The following is a 25,078-nucleotide window of genomic DNA, read 5'->3' as shown; positions in this document are numbered from 1 at the left end:
GATTGCTTGGCTCTTGGAAGAAATGTGAGGCAACAACAACTCCAAAAATGGAGGTGTTAATTACAAATGCAGGTATTCTGGGTCATTATTTCTTAATTGGAAAGTGGAGCTGGTGTTTTCACGCTCAGGGAACAGCTTTCTGATTATCTGTACCCGTGCTGCTCTACCATATATATTTTCTGATAATACTGTGAAGAACTGATACGGAGAAAGACATCTTTGTGGGGCAGAACAACCCATTTAATTAGATTATAGACACTATGCTGGTATCTTGTAGTTCTCCTTTAGCACACTTTTTCTCATGTGCCTTTTGACCAGGCAAACCATTTAGTCTTGGAACTATAATTTTTGGTTTTGATAACACTGCAAAGTACTGGCAGTAGTATAGCCAAATCCCCAAAGCTACATTCAGGTTCTTAACTGCACCCAATAAAATAGCACTGGACTAACAGAGCTCCCTGCAGAACTGACATCACCTGGCTGTAAACTATGCAAACAAAAAGTAAGCAGAAGTCACCACCCTACTAAAAAAAAAATAAAAATCCCCTAATTGCTAAGATAGGTGCCTTTGTGCTAATAAAATGGCTTTCAGGTGGTAAGATGGAAGTAATCTCTGTATTGCTGCTCAGGCCTGTGAGGGAAGCAGGCATCTGCTGTTAGATGAAGCAAATGGAAAATGTGTTAAATGTGTGTGTCGTGTATCTGTATACAGAAGAAGGATCATTGGGGTCTGTATTGCTGCCGCCCCTAATGCAATCATTCCTCCTTTTAATAGGAGAAGATCGATGTTTATGAGCTTGTCACAGAGGGAGAATGCAGCTCCTTCCAGATCTGAACAAAAGCTTCCAGCCAGCTAACCTAGCAGTCACAAGGAGCAGATGGGAAGGACGGTGCTGAGCTGCCTCAGGGCTGTCTGTCCCGGGGGACCCCATGCGTGACCCGCTGGGCGCTGCAGGGCTCTTTGCGCGGCTGTAGATCAGAAAAGGAAACTGTCATGCCAAGGTGACTCTTTCCAAATGGACATTTTTAGGTGTTCGTTCTCTTCTTGTGCAAGCAGGGCTGTGGAAGTCTGGGAGCTTCTTCAGAGGATTTTTCTGGATGTCCAGAAAAACCTTAAACTAATTATTAACTCCTTTAGAGTTTTTTTTTTTTTTTTTTTTTAATTTTAGAAACACAGCATTTAGGGCATCTGTTGCTGAGTGTAATCCCTGTTGTACGCATCATATTGTCATCCCTTTCATAATTTTCACATAATTTTAGTTTTGTCTGTACTGCTTCCTGCTATAGGCTATTACAGTGCTGCCTTCCTCTGCTGGCTAGGAACCCTTTCTTAACTGCCAGTTGTTAGCAGTGGTAGCGTTGGTATCATTCTATACCTATTTCTTCTGTCCTTTAGGGTAGAGTCATTATTTGTCTGTTATTTAGCTCTGTGGTATGTGTGTATTTAGAGAGAAAGTAGTTATAATCCTCTTCCAGCCTTCTGTGCTGGAAGAGCTTAATTTGTCTCCTTCTCCCAGGCTATTGCTGACCCAGCTCTGCCTCAGCTCATCTTTCTGCATGCTAGTGCTGGTGCTCGTCATCTGCGTGCAGCAGGCTCCTGCTGTTTGCAATTTTAATGTTCATTGCTTTGTTGTTTTCTTTCCTTGGATTCTGTTGCCACTTGATGCGTTGGATCTTTTGATACAAACTGCATTGGGCGATGCCTCATGCACACCTGCTTTCCATCAGGAACATAGTCTTACATATTGCTGTAGGGTTTTACGTTGCAGCATCTCAGTTCTCTTGTTTTTCTTCAGAGCTCCTTTAGTATCTTAAGTTTCCATTTTGATATTCAACAGATTTTATTTGCAGTGGTGAGTGAGCGTTTCCCTTCCAGCCCCTCTGCCTGAGTCAGCCGTGGTCCCACACAGCCAGCAGGCAGGAGTGCACCCGCTTCTGCCCTGGTAAGTGGGCACTCGGCTTTCTTCGTCCATGCCTCTGCTCTGGACCAGAGGCTTGAAGGTACTTTGGCACCTAACAGCTGGCACGGGAGAGCTGAGATGCTTTTTGCAACAGGCAATCCCCGTTTGTACACAGATGCAGAGGAAACTTCACTTTCTATTACTCAGAGCTGTTTGACATTGCCTAGCACTTGTTTGCCAACATCTGCGTGGCAGCTATGACGTGTATGAACACACAGATATACGTGCAGACCTCTATGTGCATATGTTTTTGCACAAAAGATTTTAAACATACAATGCTTTAACAATATTTGTCGTATAAACAACTAGTGCAGAGAGCAAAACCTGCCTCAGCTTCAGAAGCTGTTTCATAATCCCCTGGTTAGGATTAGAACGTTAAATGAGTTAAGCCGTTTCAAATGAAGAGCATCTTTGCCTTAGCATTTAACGTTTTCGCCAACAACTGCCAGGTAGTAGCTCACTGCTATTGTGTACCGCCAACTTAACCTCCTGTGGGGTCTGAGTAATGGGAAACATGTTTTTCTTTAGCTTCCTCTATCATCAGCCTTAACAATTCACAAATATTAACCATATTTTTTGTGCTCTGTGCTCACCCACGCTACTCTTCTGTAATATTCCAGAGATCTTATTATTCATTCTCTTTCCCAGTTAGTGCAGTGCTTTGTTTTTGCTTAGGATGCTGGTCTTGCAATTCAGGATGAGAAGAGGCATTTTTATCTATGCATGAAAATACCCAAATAACTTCACATTGCTTTCTGGGCTGAGCTCTCCCAAAAGACAAGGACAGCTCAGTGTCACGTTTTACTCGAGGAAAACTGCAATCAGTGCAACTTTGAAAACCAGTCTCTGAAAGATCAGACATCGTGGTATTCACTTCGGTTAGAAAGCTATTTGTTCTTTGGGGTAAGTTTTACTTTGTAAAAGTAAAACATGTCAGGATCATTGAGCCTCCCAGTGCTGCATCTTCATGGCTAGCATCAGTGGCAGAGGAATAGAGGCAACATTGCTGCTGTGTCAGAAATCCGAGGGTGAGGTCCTTTGTGTCTGTCTTTCTGCATAAGATTTATCAATGCGTTGTGCAGTCACATTTTTCTCTTGGCAAACAGGGGTGTTATTGGAGTAGAGCTCTGCATAGGTACGGTTTGGCGGCCGGTACTGCAGTACCGTAGGGGGTGATGGATGCTTCAGGAAGGAGGCACCGCCTCGAACTGGAGTCACCTCCACGGAGCTTCCCTGTCCTTGGAGTCCTCTCCCTGGATAAATCAGAGCAGCAGCTGGAGGCGGAGAAGACTTCTCTTGCTCCTTTAAGCCTGATAAGTGTCTGTTGTGGGCACGGGACCTGGGAAGATGTATGTGGGTCACCTTCAAGCCAGCGTTGACAGCCGTGGCGTGCAACAGGTGCCGTTTTCTTTCTGCTGCAAGATCAGCTCTGGTGCCTTGCTGGAACTGAGATTCATGTTGTCTTGACTAGTTCCTAGCAGTAACCTACTAACTAGCTTAAAAAGGGCTTGTGTAAATATACTTGAAGGTTTCCTAAACATACTTGCAGGGATTTTGCTCCCTCTGTTTGCTGCTGGGTGGTGCTGGGGAAAGGCACGGCCTTCAGCTTGTGCTGGGGGCACCCAAACTGTGAGAGCTCCAAGTGTTCCCTGACAGCACTGCCACTATAGCACAGGGCAGCCCGCTGGGCTCCAGCAGCTCCTGTAACGCCCTGGACTCGTGCCTTTATGCCAGAAACCCTACACAGGAGCTGCCAGTACCCACATCCTTCCTCGATTGCTGGACAGGCAAGTGCCCCTGTAATGGTGCTGAGGATATGAGTGGGGAGGTACGAGGAGGCCTCTGGAACTGTGTGTTCCTCCGTCCTCTCTGGGTGCTTTTTGGTTTAGTTGTCTTCTACGTGGCCGGATTTCCTCAAATTGTCCCTTGGACACTCAGGAAAATCTGCTTCGGTTGAGCGACATCCTTTTCTTGTGCGAGCTGCGTGGTGCTAAAAACGCTTGTGTATTGATAACATAATGAAGTTTTCTGAAATCGTTTTGTAGCTTGTGGAGGGTACGAACTGCAGAGCTGGGAGCACAGCGAAGCTGCTGGGTACAGCGGGAGATGGTGGTCAGTGCTAAGGGAGAAACGGGCTTGTGGCGAGCGCAGGAGGAGGCGCTGGGATGGCTGCCATGGGCCGTGCTGGTACTGCTGCAGAAGAAGCTCGGGTTTGCCACGCATCTGTCGTGTTGTCCAGCTGGGGAAAGGAACACTTGGTGCTGGATTTGAAATGCATTCCTTTATATTTATGCAGGTCCTTAAAGCAAAGCTTGCACGTTCTGAGAGGCGGACAGAAATAACGCAGAGGAGTGGCAGCTCTGCCAGGCGCTCGTGGTTCGTGTAGGAAGCAGTTTGTCAGCCAGGATTAAAAACGCATTTGAGTACTAGTGCTGTAAAAAGGCTTAATCCAGGAGCTCTGTGGATGGTTTTCTCCAGAAATATCCTACCTAATGCATTTATCAGGGCATGCTCTTCGGAAAATAGTCCCCTCGCAAATGAAAGGTGAACTGATAAAGCAGTGAATGCTTTTGCAGGTGATGAGCCTTAACAGGCAGGATGTGTATTTCAGAAGTCCACTGATATCCACGATTTTTTATTACAAGAATATTTAATTAAAGTCTCTTACTACACTTCAGATTCTGGTAGATAAAATGATTTCAAGGCTGAAAACAGATTTATTTTCTGTTGTCACATATGTCAAGGGCAACTAGGCATTACTCAGTAAAAATAATGAATTAATTCATTTCTAAATAGCAAATGCTCTAGAAGAGTTGCATTGTTACATAAAAAGCTGATCTGTTGCAGGGTATGCTTGCTCCAATACACGTGGAGAAAAATTTTTTGTGATTCAGTTCTCAAGTGGCTCAGAGGACTGTGGGGGTGAAGGCTGAGCAGGATGGCAATGCGTGGGGAATCAGCAAGGCACGTGTGTGTGGATTTAAGGGTATCTTGAGAGAAAACCCGTTTCAGATTGCCCTTAGCAGTAAGCTGTCACTGGCAAATGGTTTCTGTTACCCTGGCTGCAAATTTGTATTTGGCAAATAGTTGGGCTTTGACTCTAATTTAAAAAAAATAAAAAAATAAAATAAAAAGACATCCTGGGCAGTCAAATTTAGGTTTGCTCTGCATTAAAAATTTCACTCTGTAGCTAACAATAGAGATCTCACTCTTTCCATCGTTTCTTCTATTTCTAGAGGCATTTTGAGCTCAATTTTGATCTTTCAGCCATTGTTCTCTGGCATATTTCTGCAGAAGCAAATGGGGCTGGGGATGTAGGAAGGGGGTGAGGTTTCTCTTTTGTGCTCCTTGGCCACCCTGCCGAGGTGCTTTCTTGGGCTGGGGCAGCAGAGTATTGGCTATCAGGTTATTTTAGCTGCTGATCCCCTTGTAAAAGTAGAGGAAAAAGCTGAACATAGTCTCTTGAAATAGGACTGCTCCTTTGACTTAAACAAAAACGGCTGGGGGGTATACACCCCCACAAAATTTGTTGCAATAATATTTAAGTAGCGATAGGCTGGAGCTGGCAGCCTAACTTAATTTTCTTCTATTTATTACTGATCTGTAATGTTTCTTATAGAGTAGGAAATATCATTTGCATCTTGATGCATTTGTAGAGGAGTTTTATGGAGATTGAGTGGAGCTGGGGAGCAGCTGGCTCAGAACTAAGCCTTCCTGCAGCCTTTCAGCGATGCCCTGTGCTGCACTAAGTGCATACATCCAGCATGGAGGTTTCAGATCTTAGTTTGCTGAGTAATGTGAGGGAAGCAGGAAAGTAGCATCTTCATTCTGCCCTCTTTTCCCCACATTGTGCACCTCTAACCCAGCACAGCAGTGTGAGATGGGGTTACCCAGGCTTGTAGGGCTCTGCCAGCAGCTGCTGTGTTGTACCAGCTTTCAGAAAGCCCCAGGGTGGTGTTACCTGGCAAGAAACATCTGCCAGAGAGCACTTCGCTACCTTCTGGCAGGCTGCAAGGTTCATGGAAGCTCCATGAACACCAGGGTTCATTAGCAAGATAACATCATTTGCCTTGCAGGCTTTCTCCTAGGTATTTTTTTTGGTATTTTTCCTGAAATATTGGGTATACTAGACTCTAATGCAAAGGTCTTGGTTACAACCCTCTTTGTCAATCAGAAGAATTTGGAGAAACCATGAAGAGAAAGAGGAACTTATCAGTGGTGGCGGACTATGCCCTCACAGTACGTCAGTACTCGTGAGACCAGTTTGTGTTTTATGGGTTTACAGAAGCTTTGACGCTTGCCTTAGTAAAGGAGAAAAATACAATGGTGATATTTACTTTATTTTTTTTCCCCTTCCCTCTCTTTCTCATAGTCTATGCAAGCAGCGAGGTGTCCCACCGATGAGCTGTCAGTAACAAACTGTGCTGTGGTGAATGAGAAGGACTTCCCATCTGGACAGTAAGTGTGCGGCGTTGCTCTTTCAACTTTTAACCAAAAAGGGATTGTTTTCATAATTTGGGTGGAGGTGAAATGGAATTTCACGTTTGGGAATTTAAATACAGTTAGTTAATTGACAAAAGTTCTGTACCTTTAGAAAACAAAACTTTGGATGTGCCTCTTTATCAGCAACGGAGATATTAAAAAATGTTATTTTCTGTGAAATGTTTCCAGCTTGGGAACTGGAGCTGCTTAAGTAACTATAAACACTTCTTAGTGAAGGAATTCAGGCCTTTGTAGACTTTTTTTTTTTTTTCTGTTGTTGCTGTTACATAGTTAGAATATTTGAGCTAATGGGTAATATTCAAATAGATTATCGTTTAATTGTGTTACTAGGGGCATCTTCCTGCTTCCCCATCATACTGGGGTACTGAGTAGTGTCAGCAGAAACCATCTCTTATTCTAGGGGTTTGCATGCACAAGAATAACAGGGCAAGACAACCAGAGTGTGGGCACAGCAATTTGGATACTTTAATTACGAGTCTGTGTGAGTGATAGAAGCTGAGTCTGGGCTTTACTTTTCTGAGAAAGGCAGAAAACACATTAATTTTTCAGCATGGAATGTACAGAAGGGCTTTGCACTGAAGGAAGCCAATTTGAATACTCAGTTCCCTTGTTTTGCTGCAGCAGCGAGGTGGCTCTCTAAAGGACTTCCGAATGCAGATTGCAGACAAGTAATTAGTATCAGCTGAAAGAGGGAGCATCACACATAGTAGGAGGCTAAAGGGCTTGGATTTTTAAAATGGGAAACGATGTTTAACAAATGATTATGATATACTTTGGGCTTTAGCATAAAATACATGGCCCAGATAAATTCTGCTAAGGGTGGAAAATGAGTGGCTGTGAACTGCAGGGAGCGCAGGGGCCCTGCGTTTGCAGCCTTGCCTCTGTGCTGTCAGTCAGCTGTGCTGCTACCCTGGAGAGCTCCTGCATTGCACGGAGCTGGCCTGGCCTCCTGCTGCTCAACAGAACTGTGGTTGCACAACCCCACCTGCAGTGTCAAATGAACACAAACCACCTCACTCCCAAAACAGCAAAACTTTTAGTTGGAAGCAGGCAAAAGTGTCTGCTTGAAGATAGCGGTGTGCTGCTCTCTTCAAATGATGTTTTTCCCCAAGTAGATTTTCTTTTTCAAAGTAATGGACTTGGAAAAATACTTGAACTGAGCATTGTACCTCGTACATTATAAAAATCATAATTTCCTGAAGTGTGGATGTCCTAGAAGGACCCAGCTTCCAGGCCTGCAGCAGCCAGCTGTTTTCCTTTCAGTCTGAGAACCCCCTCTCATTATCCAAGCGTGCAGGCAGTGGTATCCTGAGACTTGCTTGGTAAGCAGGCTGGCCGCAGTTCTGACTGAGCTGATTCTCCCCAGGAGAGCTGCCTATTTCTAGAAATTGGGGCTTATGAAGAAAGCAGCATATGTTTGGTTGTGAACAGATGCTATAAATTGTTTGGAAAAGTATAAGACTAGAGTACAGAGAAACATCTCAGCATTCAGCTACTACTGAAAGATGTAGTCATTCTGCTGCATTGCAGATATACTGGGCAAGACCATCCTTAAGATCTGCTGCAGTACTGTGCGTGCTGTCAGCAGTTTGGGTTTGTATTGCCCTAACCATGACTGGCTGCAGAGATTATTATTATTTTTTGCTAACAGCTGCACGAAAGGCTTTGTTTTCACACTTAGGTTTGGTGCTCATGGTCTAGAGACCCTGACTTTAGATCAGTGAGATGGTTTATCCCCAGGATGCCACTGTAGATATTTTCACGCTTCATTTTCCACACCCTGTGTTTTGGGGAAGTATGAATCATGATTTTATGACGCAGGAGTTCACGGGATGCAATGCATTGCTGTAGTCGCATTGCTGGTTTGGTAAGTGGCGCTGTCTGATGTTACTGTGACATACTTCTCTCCTGAGGACTCCAGAAGTATTTTGAAGAGAGAAGCAGATGCTGAAAGCAACCGGACAGTGAATGGGACAGCAGTCTGGGAGGAGGCCAGGGTGTTTTATGTGAATGGCTTTTTTTTTTTTTTTTTTTCCCATTGACAACTGACTATTCTTACTTTTATTCCTGTCTTGTATATGGGGAAACCATTCCTATTATCTCATGCCAGTTTAGTTATCTGGGTTGAAGAACCTTGCTGGATAATTTGCATGTGTTTCTGTCATCCACCGGAAAAGGATGCCTGTAACAACATTCACTTACTGAATTCTTAAGATGCTCATCGGGTTCTTTACAAAGATGTGCAAGGTATCCTCTCCTGTACAAGAGCCGTGTTCTTTCTTCACCACCATAATATTAACCTGCGTGTCCATTAGTTGTTACCTGTTACAGTTTCTGTTGGCTTGCTCAGCCTGGCCAGCAGGCTTACTGAGTGGTGGTATTCCCTGGGAGCCCTTAAGAACCTGCATTACAGTCGTGCTTTGGTGCTGATGGTTTCAGGCAAGGCTTTGCCTGAGAATTAGAGCAGCAATTTCATCCATCAGAGCTCTTGGGAAATAGCAGGCCCTGGTGACTCATTACTCCTTTTATTAGGTTATAAGCAGAAGCTGTTAAAGAGGTGTAGATTTCCCCCACGAGTCTCTGTGAGCTCTCCAGGCTTCTTCTTGGTGAACGTCAATGTTGGAAAGTGCATTTTCATTTTCCTGCTGTTGCCATATTTTGAATGTTCTTAATACTTCAGTTGTTTGCAGTCTGTGGGAAACTCTCTGCTTCTGCTGTCGCTGAGATGTGGCTGTTCTTGAAGAGTCTGTCAGGATTTGACCTTTTCTAATCTTATTATTTGGCTATAGTGTTTTTTTTTTTTTCTAGAAAGCCGATTTATTTTTCCTTTTTCTCTCTCTCTTTTTTTTTTTTTTTTTTTTTTCCCTTTCTGGACATCTGTTTGACCTCTGTCAGGCTGTGCTGTCCAGTGTGCTGGGAGAGGTTTTTGTGAGGGCCAGGGCCTCACTGCCCTCATAGGAAATAAGTTCTTCCTTATACCTAATCTGAATCTCCTCTCTTTCAGTTTAAAGCCATTCCTCCTTGTTCTATCACCACACTCCCTGAAAAGGGTCCCTCCCCAGCCCCCTTTAGGTACAGGAAGGCTGCCATAAGCTCTCCCTGGAGCCTTCCCTTCTGCAGGCTGCACACCCCCAACACCATCACCCTGTCTCTGCAGCACAAGTGCTCAGCCCTTTGCTCATCTTCATGGCCCTCCTCTGGACTCGTTCTGGTAGGTCCATGTCCTCCTTGTGCTGGAGGCCCCAGAGCTGAACGCAGTATCTATTTCGTATTACAAATTTAAAACAAAACTGCCCTTGGAGCAACATACGGAAGCATGGTCGCCCTTGGCCTGCTGGCAGCACTCTTCTACAGCAGCCCAACCTGCTGGCGGTCATCGGTGCTGCAAGGGCACGGTGCTGGCTCGTGCTCAGCCCGGGTGCCAGGATCCCAGCCCCTTGCCTGCAAAGCTGCTTCCTGGCCAGTTGGCCCCACTCCGTGATGCTGCAGGACTTTGCGTTTCCTTTGGTTGGACTCCGTGGTGTCTGTGTCAGCCCACGTCTCCAGATGAAGCCCTGCTGAGTGGGAGCACAGCCACCAGGTGGGTCAGGCTGTCCTCCTGGTTTTGTGCCATCTGCAGACCCGCTAGGGGGGATGCTCTGTCCTGTCACCCAGGTTTAAGGTAGCTTTGAGATGGTGTTGGCCCTGGTATGGGCACCTGGGGTACACGGCCAGTGCCTGGTCTGAAGCTGGTGAGGACAGATTTCCACTTTGTAAATTCATGGTGACTACACCCAGTTGCTTTCTTGCCTTTCAGTACGTTTGGTTTCCAGGATTAGTTGCCCCATCACCTTCCCAGGTGTAAGGCGAGGCTGACCAGCCTTCTAGTTCCTTGGATCCTCCTCCTTGCCCTTCTTGAGGATAGGAGCAACATCGACTTTCTTCCAGTCCTCTGAAGGCTTCCATGATCACCACGAAGCCACCTTAAATGTCTTTTTCTCCCTTGTTAAGACTTGCAAAGAACCAAACTACCTAACGGGTTTCTGGGTTTAAGCTTGGGGCAGGAGGAAATGGGGAAGGGCACACATCCCTACCGCTGGGGATGGGGCACCAGTGGGTGACTTAGGGCCAGAACCAGTAAAGAACCAAATCACTTGTCTGCCTGATGGAGCAGGCTCAAACCTACCGCTGCATTTCTAATGTTTTCTTACCCTGTTGTGCCACCAGTGCAGAAATTCCTGCAAGGTTTCGCGAGCTGCCCTGTGTGCGCACTAAAGCTAGTGATGGCTGGTCATCCTGGTCTGCAGGCCACACATTTCCTCTAGTCTCAGAGGACTGCGTACTTTCTCCACGTGGCTGAAGCTGTCGTGCATGTGCAGTGTAGCCAACGTATGTATGTGCAGATCTGCTTTTGGATGGTGCTGGAGTCACTGCGTGTGCAAATGAAGATATGTGGAGCGTGTGTGTGTGTGTGTAGCATGTTCACTGGAGGATGGGAGGATGGCTGGGAGCACAGGCTTTGGCTGTTAGCGTGATCTGTCTAGCCCTCTGCCTCTAACCGTGGATAAGATGCTCGTGGATAAGAGGGGACACCACAGGTCACAGCAGTCAGTGGCCTTGTGCCTCCTGCGGGTTGTCGAACTGCAGGTGGCTGCAAGGAACAAACCTGATTTGGCCATTGCCCCTGCTGCCAGCGCACACAAATCCCATCTTCCTTTCCTTTTGCTTTCGTGTGCCAAAAGGAAGTCTGCCTATCATATGGTAAGAGCTATCAGGCATGGGTTTTGGGTATTTCCCTTCCTGGTGGCTTAGCCTTTGAGAGTGACAGACAGGTATGTGCAGTTGTTGCCTCTGTGTCTGCTTCTGGTGGTTTGTTTGTATTGTTCTGTTTTACCAGTAGTGTTCCTGGTCTTCAGGTCCTGTGCAAGGATCTGTAGGTCCTAGCAAATGGGAGGGACAACCTCAGTGCCTATTGGATTTTACTTTAGTACAGGACTTGCTTCTATTTTTTTCAGCGTTCAAACTTCTAACCGATGTACTAAGATCCTTTTATAGGCTTTGCATCTATTTCATATGAAAATTTCAGCTGGGACATATATACATGTATTAACTTGTGTTGGGGTAAAATCTTACCGTTTTGGTGTTATATGCTTTAGATGTGAACCTGGTGTTGATTTTAAATATAACAGCCTTTGTCTTTGTGGTTATGGTTTGGTTCTATCATGTTTGTACAGAGCAATTCCTGAAGTAAAAGGCTACTGGTGGGGGAATTTAAATAGTAATTATTAGCCTTTATTTTTTTTCCTGTTACAGGACCAGGCATAAGCTGGCTCATCTCTTTTGAATTCTCCTAGCACTGGGAGAATGCACAGGGATATATATTGGAGTAAAATATTGTTCTCTCTTCTAGACATGTTGTTGTGAAGACTTCTCCCAACCACAAATACGTTTTCACGCTGAGAACCCATCCCTCTGTTGTTCCTGGCAGCATCGCGTTCAGCTTGCCCCAGGTACTGCCTGGTTTGACTTACTGTTTTCCTGGAGAATAAGCAAAATGTCTTTTGCGTTTTGGATTGAGGAGAGCTAGACTAATTGGAGGGAGATGCCTCCGTAAATGTGTACTGCAAATTTGATTTCTGAAAGCAAAAGTTCAGAGAGGCATTTACTATAGCTGAAGCGAGGTTGTTTATATTCATTTGTATGTTTAGCATATTCTGGAAAATACTGGAAAAGGTATAATTTAATCTTTTTAAAACCCACCAGAAACTTTCAAAAAGAAAAGCATAAGCAATGTCATCTATTGGTTTTGAATTATTCTCTGGTTTTCTTTTGTTTTAGAGGGTTTTCTTTGCTGTGTTTTTCTTTCAAAGACCTGCAGGAAGTTTTCTTGACTATGTTGAGTGTTAGGATTTCTAGAGGAGATATGCAATTAAATGCATAAAATAGATTTAACTATTCACCTCTTTCTTAATTAAGTCAAGTTACTGCATGTTAACTTACTGCTTAGAATAAATAATTGATACAATTAACTTCTAAGTAGAAAAATTAATCTTGTAGCCATCAACTGACTTACACAGTGAGTTGCATAATACAGAACAGCAACAAACACGGTCACTGGCTTAATGCTTTTGTATTTGTCTGCTAGTAACTAGTCTAGAAGCTGAGTCTCTGCTGAGTGTCTGTGCTGCAGACAGACTTTTTTCCTCAACAGATGACTTGGCATAGGCCCCAAAACTACTTTTTGCTTTTTGACGTGTTGTTCAAATTCAAATTTGTCCGGATGAGTGGGTGCAGAGAATGTTAAGTTACCATATGTCCAGTTAAGATTTATGATGCCAAAACTGAAAACCAGCTATCAGTAGAAGTTATTTGTATCACAGAGCTGAAATAAATGTATTTGTAGTCTAGAATTGATTTTTTTCTTAGATTCTGGTTGATATTGTTGATATGAGAAAGCTCTGCAAAGGTATGAGGTAGTTTGCTTGCCCCTAAAAAGCGCCCCTGCTAGTAGGCGTTACAGCTGCTGGTAGATGTATATTCTGCTTGAGTGTTCTTAGTGCTGGGGTTTAACTTCCAGGATTTGTTAAACCTTTGGATAACTGCAGCCAGTGTTACAGAAAATGCAAACTTAAGTCCCATCTCATGTATTCGTGGAGGGTCACGTAATGGACACTGAGGCTCTGAGAACCTTAAGGAAGTCTGGTCTGCATTTGTTACATACATGAAGTTCATGACCACCTTCAGATTGTAATAAACTGAACTCTCAAGCTGAAATAGTAAGAACTATGGAAAATTTTGTATACTGGAGAGAGCAAAAGATGAGGGGCGGTGCGGTGATGACAAACTTCCTAGCAGAAAGGTGAACACAGGGATTGAGCTGTATCTCTTGCCACAGTGACATCCAAAACAGTAATTCTATCTGAATTTAGCTTTCCTTCCTGTTCCAAAAGCTGGTGATAGCCTTAACTTGGAGGGTTCAAGCAAAGCCCAAGAATCACAGGAGTACTGGTGTGCAGTTAAACGCTGTAAAGAATGTGATTAAGTATGGAAACATAGTTTGTTTTTACTTTCTCAGGAATACCAGCACATAAAACTTCCTGTTCTATGCTTTGGTGCTAACAGGTCAATCCCTGTTAGCCAAGGGAATTATTTCCTTAAGCCTAACTCCACTTTTGAACTGTGAACATATTGGAGAGGAAGCATGGGGGAGTTTTTCTTTTTTTTTAAAGTCATTTACGCCTTCTACCGGACTTGTTCCATCCAGGATAAAAAGTCAAATGTAAATGACCATGAAGAACAACATTTTAAACGCAATTTTGGCAGAGCCTTGTATAATGATACTTACATACTTTTGTGATTCGTGCCTCTCTAAGGTTGAGATATTTAAGAGATAGTGAATACTGCGTTGTCTGGAACGTGGACTGTAAATGCACACTAGCCAGCCTGTATCACAAGAAGCATTGCAAAAATACCATTTTTGCAATTACTGAACAGTAACTTCTGGCATTGTAAAGGTCATGGATTTTCACGTCACGTAGTTACTGAACCATTTCCCAGTTCTCATGTAGTTCTGCACTGCACAAATCTTTTTAGAGGAGTTTGAAGGAAGCTAATGGTTTTGAACAGCTCCATTCTTACTAGTTCTCTGAAAAAAAAATAATTTTTTAAAGTTATAACTTCACATTGTAACAATTTCCTGCAACTACTCTTTACGTGTAAGCTTTTAAAATAATTCACAAGTAGCCTTTCTTGCCTGTTGTGCTACCTCTTCTGTGATTGATCATCAACGGAGTTTTAGTAGGAAAGAAGAAGAATGTCAAAAAAACAAACAAAACAAAAAACCAAACACCAACCAACCAAAAAAGCCCTCAACAACAACAAAAATAACCCACAAAAAACTCTAAAACATCCTATACGATAACTTTAACATCCAAGACAGTGGGGTGATTAATAATATGAAGGAAATGGGACAGGATCACCTCCCAAGATCGGAAAATAGAATTATTAGTAGAAATGATTCCTTTATTTTGACTTGTTTCCTGTTAATTTGAGGGTCTTTATAAGGTCTGGTTCTGTCCTTTTTTCTCCTTAGGGTTGTCATGGTGGGGAGGTGGGAGCTGTTTTGATAAGTAAGGATGCTGGCTTTGAGTAGATGTGTTCTATTGAAAGACAAGGTTTCTGAAGTTTGTCTTGTTCTTACAGAGAAAATGGGCTGGACTTTCCATTGGACAAGAGATAGACGGTAAGTCAGACTGCAGCGTGATCAAAATGGATTCTGTGCTTCCATACTGAAGTGAAACTGAGGTGGAAAATCCCAGACCTTCAACCTTTCTTCAAGTAACACGTGGCCCTCGTTGGTCAGAGGGAATTGCCTCTGTGTCTGCAGGCTTCCTGTCTCTTAAAATTTGCAAAACCTAGACAAGTATTTTGACTTATCTTCAAACATCTGCCAGTTTACCTCTGTATGGAACGTCAGTGTCCCCACAGATGTGAACGTTGAACATGTACGCTGGGTAGTCTGTCCTTGTGGCTTTGGAGAACGCTTACCAGCTAGCAGAAAGCTGATGATGTAGTTGAGGATATTCTTTGCACCTAAACTTTGAGAATGGGGAAGTTTTAAGAGCTGTCAAAGGCCAGCAGTCTGCTCTGGATTTGCTGGCATGATGAGATTTGTGAATAGCACTGATGTTTTCACTGATACTGACAGGAATATTGCTTAAGGGAGAGCCTCCAGATCATCAACATATGAATATAATCTCAAAAGATAATGCTGGTTTTCTTAATGTCAGTGTCAAGCATGCTGGAGTGCAGGAAACCATGACCCTGTGCAGGAAAACACCACGGTGTGCCTGTCAGGCGACTAGTAAGAGCAGTGTATTTCTCATGCAGAGTCATTTGAATGTTGGTGTTTGTACATACTCATTTACAGAGTTTCTTGCCTTCCTGTTTTACCTGAGCTCTTGCAGGAATGTGGGAGGCAAGAGTGTTTTCTGCCTGTCAGTGATGAGGGTGGCATTTACACTTCTGTGTTTTCTTCAGTGTTTCTTGATCAGGAGGCTGCAAAATTGAGACCAGTGTGCGTAGTTCCTGTATGCTTAGGCACTTTATTAAACAAATGCCTTTCAGGTCAAAGGTCCTTCACTGTACCAGAAATATAAATGACTCTGTCAGAACACATATGCAAATTCAGCTGCAGAGTGCAGCTGCTTTTTTAAAAATAAATAAAAAGAGGATGTCTCCTCGTGCAAGTTACGCTTAAGGTATGCCACCCACAGGCCAGTGCTGCAGAACAGTGCTTTTGAGAGCCCTGAGTCTTTTAATTGTTTTGTGTTTGCTTGGTGCCTGATTGGTATTGTCTGTGTGTCTGTGTTTGATGCTCAGCTCATGGACAGACCGTCCACAAGAAGGCTGAAATCTATAGCTTCTTGCTGTCACTCCCCTTTTGAACATGTTAAGCAGTAAATGCCTTTCTGCTCAAGGATGCCATGATGCCAGTTTTGACAAGAAGTGAAGGATTCTGCGTTGTGATGAAGGGAGAGGGCTGCATCTTGAGTTCATGCAAACTGAAGATGTGTATTCCGCTGCTCAGGTTTTAATGGAGCCTGATGCCTCTTTGCTAATGTTCAAAGAGGCTGATTTGTATCTCTTGCGTGCTCTGTCCTTCGCTTGCACACAGTTACCTCTGGTAAAGCTGTGGATGTGAAGCAGTTTGGGAGGCTCACCCTTGTCTGGTCAGTTTCCCAGCTCCTTTGGTCTCAGCGAGGTCATGGGGATGGATCATTACTTGGGTGAGCAGTATGAACTCTGTCAATCCCTTTCTGGAGTGACAAGCTGGAGTGGGTCTGTTTGCCCCTGTGTACAACATGCCTCATAGGTCTTGTTTTGAAGTTGTGTGGTGTTGTTTTTTTTTTGGTAGCAAAGTTGGTTTTTTTTTTTTTACACTGAAGAATCACCCCCCTTTTATTTTCTTGAGGTTGGGGGCAGACTCAGGATTAACTTCTTTCTCACCCTTGTTTGTTTGTTGATCAGTAATGTGTGCCAGCTGGCTTACAGATAAATGCTTTTTGATATGAAAATTACTTGGGAAAATGAACACTAATATTTAGCACGATCAGTTGTTAGAACAGATTTGTGATTGGACTTGTACAAGACCCTGCTAGAAACTTACAAACCCTGTGGGAATGTGTTTTGTTTTTTAAAAAACTGAAGTAATTTCAAGCAGGGTGACAATGTCACATGGCTGCCTGCTGAGTAACTGAGTGTAAAGGATCTGTAAAGCTGTTCTGCAGATAGGGAGACATTCAGGAAATGAGTGACTCCCCAGGGCTCCCTTTCTGTCTTGTTCCCCCGATGAGGTGAGAGCTGTACTTCAAGGTGCAGTCTTGTGCTTAGTGGGATGGTGCTGCTGAGCCCCCCGGGCTTCCCAGGTGAGCGGATCTCAAAACAGCGCCTTTGGGGAAAGGGGACTCGGTGCTGAGCCCCTGAGGTGGGGGCTGGCGTCTGGCTTTAGTGCAGCTCGGCTTTGCCAGCTCCTGTGTCGTGTTGGAGGTGCTGACAGGGCCGCAGCGGGGTTCTCCTCTGTCCCAGGCCTCCCCAGCACTCAGTCCTCGCTGTGAGGACTGCCCCTGGCCTGCTGACACCTTGGTTCTGGTGTGTTCTGTCCTGAAACTTTTTTTTGACGAGGCTGTGGGGTGAGGTGAGGCGGGTGAAGGGAAGTCAGCGCCCTGCAGTGACCCAAAGGGAAAGCCCCCAGTGCTCCCTCACAGGACCCACGGCTCTCCCTCTTCAGCAGTGGCTTATGTGATTGCCCTGCTGCCATATCCCTTACCAAGCTATTAAAGACACCTCAGTTCAGGAAGGGGTTTAGTGTTTCTTCTTCACCCAGTTTCCCAGAAGGTAGCTTCTTTGGTAGCTCATTCCAAGATGGCCTTGTGTGCCAGGAAGGCTGTTAAATGTGTGTGCTGTGATGACCGATGTGTCTTCTGGTTTCATCTTAAGCAAGAGGCAGGTTCTTTTCCTTGTGTGTCCTGTCTCATAGCATGGTGGGTACGGATGTTAACCTGCCATCTTCCCAGAAGTCTGCAGGATTTGACTGGAACCATTCTGTTGCTGAGAGGTATGATGGGGTACAGCAAGCCCTGCGAGAGGTGCATGTTCCTTATTCGCCTCCTACTGCTTTACTTTAGCTGTGACTTCTGTAGCAGACAGGACTTTGTTCTCCAGATTCAAAGCAAGCCTGTAATATACTTCAGTGTTCTGGAGAAACTGCTTCCGTCCTTTGTGAGTTATTAGGAGTGCCTGCTTTGTGAGATCCTGCCTTTCTAATTGCCTCTGTTGAGGCAGTAGCCCTGACGTGAGCTGTGCTCTTCTTTCCTTTTATCCTTCTTCCTCTAGCAGCAATGATCCCAAGTGTCCTCCTGGTTTTGACCTGATGTAACTTGAGAGCTGCGGGGACTGGAGGCAGTTGGCAATGGCAGCAAAGTAACTTTGTCACTTTGCTTTCTGCCTACATCCAAGGGCTGTTCAGTTGGTTCTGGATTGCCGGAGGTGTCCTGGTGAAAGCTAGGATGGGCCCAAGTGTGTCTCAGGGGCAGGAGTTGTTCCCTGTGTCAGAGAGGAAGGCTGGGTGGTGCCTCATTCTGGGCTGTAGAAGCCTGCTAATTTATCTGCAGGTTCAAGTGCAGTAATATAATTTAAATTTCTGCCACCTAGTCTGCAGACAAGATAGTCAATCTCTTGCTACTGGAAAACAATTATGACCTCTGGTTGTTGCTTTTTCAGGTAAGACACACTTCCTTTGGGCTTTCTTAAGATATCTTCCAAAGTCTTACATGCTGAGGCTATTGTGGTTCTACAGTGTGTGTGAACTTGCTTTCACTATCCTTATCCCCAAGGCTCATGTTTGAGCTGTTTCAAAGGACATTATTAGAGACTTTAAAGAAATGCAGGGATTCTCAGTAGAGATAAATTCGCTGTAGTTTTGCTCTTGTAGTAGAAGGAGGATGCAAGAGAAATGAGATTTTCTATCTGAAATGGGATATTCAATTTTATGAAATAATCATTCAGAATTGGAAAAAATCATTCAGAATGGAAGAACATAACACTGCTAAACCTATAGCATATTTAATAGATTGTGGGGAGACCTTGCTTTATGAAATGTGTTTTTAAAAATATTTTTATATATTTTTATTTTTACAGTTTCCTTATATACTTTCGACAAGGCGAAGCAGTGTATTGGTACGATGACGGTTGAGATAGATTTTCTGCAGAAGAAGAACATTGACTCCAACCCCTATGACACAGACAAGATGGCTGCAGAATTCATCCAGCAGTTCAACAGCCAAGCCTTTTCAATAGGCCAGCAGGTGTGATTTTCTTTTGGTTCTGTTCTTTCTTTTAAAGGCTAAAAAGATCTTAAGTAACATTAAGTGCTTGTATAAGCAATGGTATAAAATACTGAAGAGTATCTAAGTAATTAGACTTCAGCTGCAGAGGTCAGCTAAGAAGCAGAAATTGTTTATTGTGTAATTGGTATCTTCTTAAACGTTGAACCATCATGATTTTCACTGAAAGCAGAAGCAGAGTGGTTTAAAATCTGCCTTTTTCTTACCTAAATAAATGTATCTTTGTGAAGAAAATCGGGAGGCTTGAGAAACCTGGGTTCTCCCTGCACCTTAGCCTGGTTGGCTATAAGCATGGCAGCTCCTGGAATCTTTTGAGAAGTGACTTTTGTCTTCCTTATATACAAAATCAGAAATGAATGCCAGCTTTAATTAATTCTCCATAGCATCTTTGGTGTGCAGTGTATTTTATTGTAACGTTCATTACTGCTCTACAGCTTCCAGTGGTAAGATAGGCGTGAAACATTTGACTTAGGAACATCAGTTTTCAGAAATCCCTTTAATAGAGCCTCTCAGCTCTGTAGCAGATGGGTTTCTGCCCCTAAGAACTTCACAGAATCACAGAATTTCTAGGTTGGAAGAGACCTCAAGATCATCGAGTCCAACCTCTGACCTAACGCTAACAGTCCCCACTAAACCATATCCCTAAGCTCTACATCTAAACGTCTTTTAAAGACTTCCAGGGATGGTGACTCCACCATTTCCCTGGGCAGCCCGTTCCAATGTCTAACAACCCTTTCGGTAAAGGGTTATTCTGCGATAGCCTCTGGTTTGTCACATTCTCAGGACAGATTGAGGGCTTTCTGTGGTGGTATTTTGCAACATGCAGGGCCTGAATCTTAAATCAGTTGGAAATGTAACCTTGGAGGAAAGGAAACAGCATGCTCTTTTCGATGTGATGGGACCCCGCTTCTCGTAATGTTCATTCTGTTACTTGTCTTAAAGTTCATTCTGTCCAGTGCCACTCTAGCGTTGTTTTTGAGGTATCCTTGTCAAACTGAAAAATGAAACATCAAAAAGATTTGAGCTAATTTGTTCTTGCAGCAAAGAAAGGAAAAGAAGTTTTTTCTTGGAAGAAGGCAATTCTTTGTATTTTTCCACTTGACTTCATGGTGTGCTTTTTTTGTTCTGTAATCCGTAAGTATGGGACATGAAAAGGACATGTTCAGTATGCCCAACCTTTACAGAATAAAAAGAAGTAGAATTTGTGGGGTGGTAAGCTTTGTCCTCAAGCTTTTTTCTCTTCATATCTTAGCAGCTTTGTCAAAATCTTATTAGCATTTTAATTACTTAAAATCAACTTCTGTTTCTTCTTTCCACAGCTTGTGTTCAATTTTAATGACAAACTTTTTGGCCTGGTGGTAAAGGACATGGAAGGTATGGATCCCAGCATCCTCAAAGGAGAGTCTGGAGCAAGTAAAAAACAAAAGGTAGGGACGCAGGATTCATGTTCATTCCCTAGGGTTTGCAGAGGCTCAAGTATGGAGCAGGTGTTGCTACAATGAGGAACTGAGGTTACTCGCATGTGGAGAAGTTATTTTGGTTCCATCTGGCTGCTGCTTTTTCCTTGGAGAAGATGAGTGTCTTCAGTTTCATGCAGTCTCGTGTGCTTGTGTAGTTGGGAGCTTAGAGTTGCACCCACTAAAGTGCAGAGCTGGGTGAGATATGAGTATGTTTTGGACATTATATGCTAATTTGTGGAAACCTTCTCTCTTGAGAAGAACAACTGTTGGTTGAGTTTTGATTTTTCTTTTGTACACTGTGCACATATTTTTTTTCTCTTGCTAGATATTGCTGAAATAAAACAGTTGGTTATGAATTAAACAAACAAGTTAAAAAAGCCAACTTATACCCAATGAAGTACTGCATTCAGAGTTAAATAATTTTTAATAAAATTGCTTTTAGAGGATGTGTTGGTATTTCACATTCCTTCCAAAAACTTTTGTACTAGAGCTCTTTCAGCTGTTTCTTTCCTGCTGAGATCTGCATGGAGATACTGAAGAAGAATCTGAAGTTGAGTCTAATAGCTTAAATTTAACTATTTGTTTTTTCCCTTTTTTCAGATTGAGATTGGTTTGGTTCTTGGAAATAGTCAAGTGGCCTTTGAAAAAGCTGAGAACTCCTCTCTCAATTTGATCGGTAAGTGCATCTTTATCCAAAGAGACAAGTACTGCTTGTACTGCTTGAAGTTTGCTGCTTTTCAGGCCTCAAGGACTTGTATACCAAAAGTTTGTTTCTTCCTATTATATGAGTTGACCTAATATATTGAAAACTGCATCTTAAAATGTCTTGTAGCAGATGATTGTACTTGATCCCCTAGGAACCTTTCACAGATCCTTTAGAATGCAGTTAGTACGTGGCCAGGTGCCTATGGGAACCAACTGCGCTGAGAAGGTGCTGTCCTTCCTACAGACTGCTGCTTCTAGCAGGGGCTGTATGGAAGCCACTGTCAGCCCACTATGTAGCTCCACAGCTGGCTGAGGGGCTAGGGCAGTTCTGCAGGCCTCTTGCCATGCTTATTGCCATGGCGTATCTGAAATACACAGTGATGCAAGGAGAAAGGTGTCCATTGTTATCGTCTGTCTCTCAACAAATTACGTCAGAAGAGAGGAGGTAAGCCTGATTGCTCTGGACTCATAAGGGTGAATTAGAGAGGCATCATGGACCAGGACTTCCACTGAAATACAGCAGCTAGTTGAAATGTTTTAACTGTTTTAAACATCAAAGAATTATATTTTTAGGAACACTAACAAGCCAACACCTGTTTAACTTTAAACTGTAGAGAAAAGGGAAAGTGAGAACTTTTTTGAACGAGAAGCAAACATTTCAGAATGAGTGCAAAGCTTCTGACAGTCCCATCTCTAATGAGATCCCTTCTCCAAGGAGAACCTTAAAAAGATGCTAGAAGGTAGCTTCGGAAGAGCACTTCATTTTTCTTGACTTCTGAAAATCCTGCTCTTCAGAAATCGATGACAGCTGCAAAATAAAGCACAGCATTTTTATTATGTGAGATTTATATTAACCGCTTGCACATTAACAAAGCATAGATTAGTGTATATTAATTAAAACTATGAACTTCTTGTTTTAAGAAGCACGTTCTAAGGTCTCAGGAAAACAAATCTTTGTGTACAATTTCAGATTTTACTGGCCAACAAATAGGGAACAATTGATGCATCCTCCTTACATTCATTTAGAAAGAAACTCATGTAGAGCTAGAGAGGAGTCTGGTGCTTTCCCACAGACCCACCAGCTTGAATGTTAGGGGACCTGGACCACAGAGTGGGCAGTGAGGGCATCTTCCCTGCATGTGGCTGTGTGCACTCCCTGGGGTCATGGTAGCTGTCCTGCAGAACAGGTAGACACTATTCGTCTGGCTGTTCCTTTTCCTATCTGTGTTATGAAGTCGACAATACTTAGTAAGCCTGTAGTTATAAATGCGTCCCTTGTTGGTAAGATGGCTCTAGGCATTCCTTGCTGAGTACGATAAGAATGCCTGCCCAGTACAGGAATATATATTTTTTTTCTTATTTTCCTTTCCTCTTTATTTCCTTTTTATGGAGCCCATGAACTAAGAAATCTTTTGGTTTTGCTACTGCTCTTCCACGGATAAGTGGCAGGACGCTTGCAGCAGATGAAGGGTGCTGTGAGTGAGGACTCGGTGAACCTGGGCAGCTCAGCAACTTGCCCAATGATTAGGGTTTTTGTAGTAGGTTTGTGTTCAAAGAACAGCTCTGCTTGACTGTGAGTACTCAGTACTTTTTGGACACTTAGGACAAGAGAATTTAACTCATTCAGCATTGCGGGAGCTGTGGCAAAGGCAGTTTTGACCCTGCACTGAAGTATTATCTTTCCTCAAGTGTGAGGCTGTGACTTTGTGCTCTCTAGTTGTCTGCTTAATAAGTAAGCTACAGTTTGTTGCAGAAGGGGGAAGACATGAAGCTGTTCTGTAACCTCACATCTTACGTGGACATTTTTATCTGAAAGCACAGCCAGTTATCTATACTGGAGAAAATAAAACAAGCACTAGAGACCTGTGGGACGGGGTTGTAAATGACTAATTAAGCGTATTAACAAGGATACAAGTTCTAAGAGCACTGAATGAAGTTTGCATGAACAGCTATTTCATGCCTGCAATTACATGGTTACAGCCCATTTAGTTTTGACCATGTTTTGATTGGACAGCTGGAGGTGAATATTAACATAATGCAATTTATTACATCAGAGCAAGCAGTGGTATTTTATTTGGTCAATATTCAAAACCATAAAATGACCTGCGATCTTCTTCCTAGCCTGGATAGGTGTGAAGAGTGGTCCTGTGGGAGTGTTAATTGATTGGAAATAGGAATCCTTCACTGTGATTTTATTCCATTGCCTGCAGACAAGACAAAAGAGTTGCTTATGCCTCAATTTACTTCCTTCTGATTGCTACTTTATGTAATCTCCTCATTGATCTGAGGCAGAGCTACTTAATGTGCTTTGTTAGTCTCTGGAGAATTGTAAAGTTGTGAATAATTAAATTCTGGGAGAGGAGATAAAAATAAAATAAGTGTCATTGAGGACTGCTTTCATTAATGGCCTTTATTTTCTTCAGCAGATAAGAATTGTGATCGTTAAAAAAAATAATGCTAATTCAGTTTCCTGTATGTGGTATGAAATTGTGTTATAAAACCAACAAACGATGATGTTTTAGTTCAATCTACAAGAATTTTATTGTGATCAGATGCAGCCAGAAGGGGGGAGTGTAGGCCAAGTTCTGGAGGAAAACATCAGCCATGCCTGGCTGAGGGGTCTGGTCTGAAGACTGCAGTGGAGCAGTGAGATGGTAAATATATAGCAATCAGTGAATCAAATGATCACTGCTGTCCTACATGGTTCTGTGTGTTAGTGCTGGATGTTAGAGCTGGTAAAATGTTGTCCCTACTGTGTTAGAGGCATACTCTCGTTTATTTTGTTGAGCTAAGTGTTAGAGTGTTTCTTCTAGGTGTATTTAGACCAAGGTTATTAGTGGTCTAGTTCAGCTAACATGGAGCTTCTGCTTAGTGTGCTTACTGCACTTCTAGATGCGTAAAATTAGGGGATGCTTTGTTCCCAGAGTCAATCCTGTAAAGCACTGTGCATATCCCAGAAAATACATGACGTTCAATTTCAGCAAGAATTAAGGAATATTTTGAAAATCTTTGATTCTTCCCTGGGCTTTTAATATTGCTGTTTGCTTCTCTGGTAGCTAAGCAAAGTGATGTAGCTAAAAGCCATTCAGACATGTTGATCTCACTCATGTGAGCATCAGTGCTTGTTTATAAATTCCCCTTGCATAAATTTAAGGCAAGTCTATGTGGATCTGTCTGGTAGCATCTCAGCTGTACTCTTATTGTAGTATTTATGCTTATTGTCTACATCCTAAATTACTTTTAAGCTTCTCTGAAAAGGGAGCAGGGAGCTCTCTAAGACTAAAACTTAGGTGGATTTTGTCAGCAAAAGGGAAAGGAAGGCTGTTAGAATATTGCACAGAGATTGCTAAACCTGTGCTTAGGGAATCTGGCTCAATTTGAAGCATCTCTAGCAGAGGTAATCAAACAAATGGGGAAAATGAGCAGTGGTAATTTGCCAGGACTGGCTTTTATTCTCCTGAGTTGTACAGGAACTCAAAGGTGAAATAGTTGAACTTGTAATGGTTTTGTGTAACCTTGCTTAAAATTGCTCTGGTGTCCGAGGACTGGAAGATGGCAAGTGCTGTCAGTCATAGAATCCTAGAAAGGTTTGGCTTGGAAGGGACCTTAAAAACTGTCTAATTCCACTCCCTGCCCTGGGCAGGGACCCCTCTCGCCAGCACAGGCTGTCCCCAGCCCCATTTAGCCCGGCCTTGGGTACTGCCAGGGCTGGGGCACCCACAGCTCCTCTGGGCAGCCTGGGCCAGGGCCTCATCGCCCTCATAGTAAAGAATTTCTTCCTAATAGCTAGCCTAAATCTGCCCTCTTTTAGCTTAAAACCATTCCCCCTTGTCCTGTCACCACACAAAAAGTCCCTCTTCCACAGCTTTCTTGTAAACCCTCTTCAGGCACTGGAGGGCCCCTGTAAGCTTTCCCCAGAGTCTTCTCCTCTCCAGGCTGAACAACCCCAATGCCCTCAGCCTGGCTGCACCATGGAGCTGCTCCAGCCACTGAGCATCCTCATGGTCTTCTTTGCACCCACTCCAGCACCTCCACATCTTTCTGGGGGCCCCAGAACTAAGCACTC

General features: G+C 43.4%; 1 protein-coding gene across 1 annotated transcript in view; it reads left to right on the top strand.

Moving 5' to 3' along the window:
- Positions 1 to 25,078, top strand: part of NSF (N-ethylmaleimide sensitive factor, vesicle fusing ATPase) — an 80,029-nt gene that overhangs the window by 6,000 nt on the left and 48,951 nt on the right. The window contains exons 2-7 of the mRNA XM_038168731.2: positions 6,334 to 6,419; positions 11,854 to 11,953; positions 14,646 to 14,685; positions 18,642 to 18,808; positions 20,167 to 20,274; positions 20,908 to 20,983. Coding sequence (XP_038024659.2) covers positions 6,334 to 6,419; positions 11,854 to 11,953; positions 14,646 to 14,685; positions 18,642 to 18,808; positions 20,167 to 20,274; positions 20,908 to 20,983 — 577 coding nt within the window. The remainder of the gene's footprint in view (positions 1 to 6,333; positions 6,420 to 11,853; positions 11,954 to 14,645; positions 14,686 to 18,641; positions 18,809 to 20,166; positions 20,275 to 20,907; positions 20,984 to 25,078) is intronic.

The sequence above is a fragment of the Anas platyrhynchos genome, chromosome 28 (genome assembly GCF_047663525.1).
Source record: "Anas platyrhynchos isolate ZD024472 breed Pekin duck chromosome 28, IASCAAS_PekinDuck_T2T, whole genome shotgun sequence".
Taxonomy (NCBI): Eukaryota; Metazoa; Chordata; class Aves; order Anseriformes; family Anatidae; genus Anas; species Anas platyrhynchos.
The sequence above is the reverse complement of the archived record's forward strand: the minus strand, read 5'-3'. Positions and strand labels throughout refer to the sequence as shown.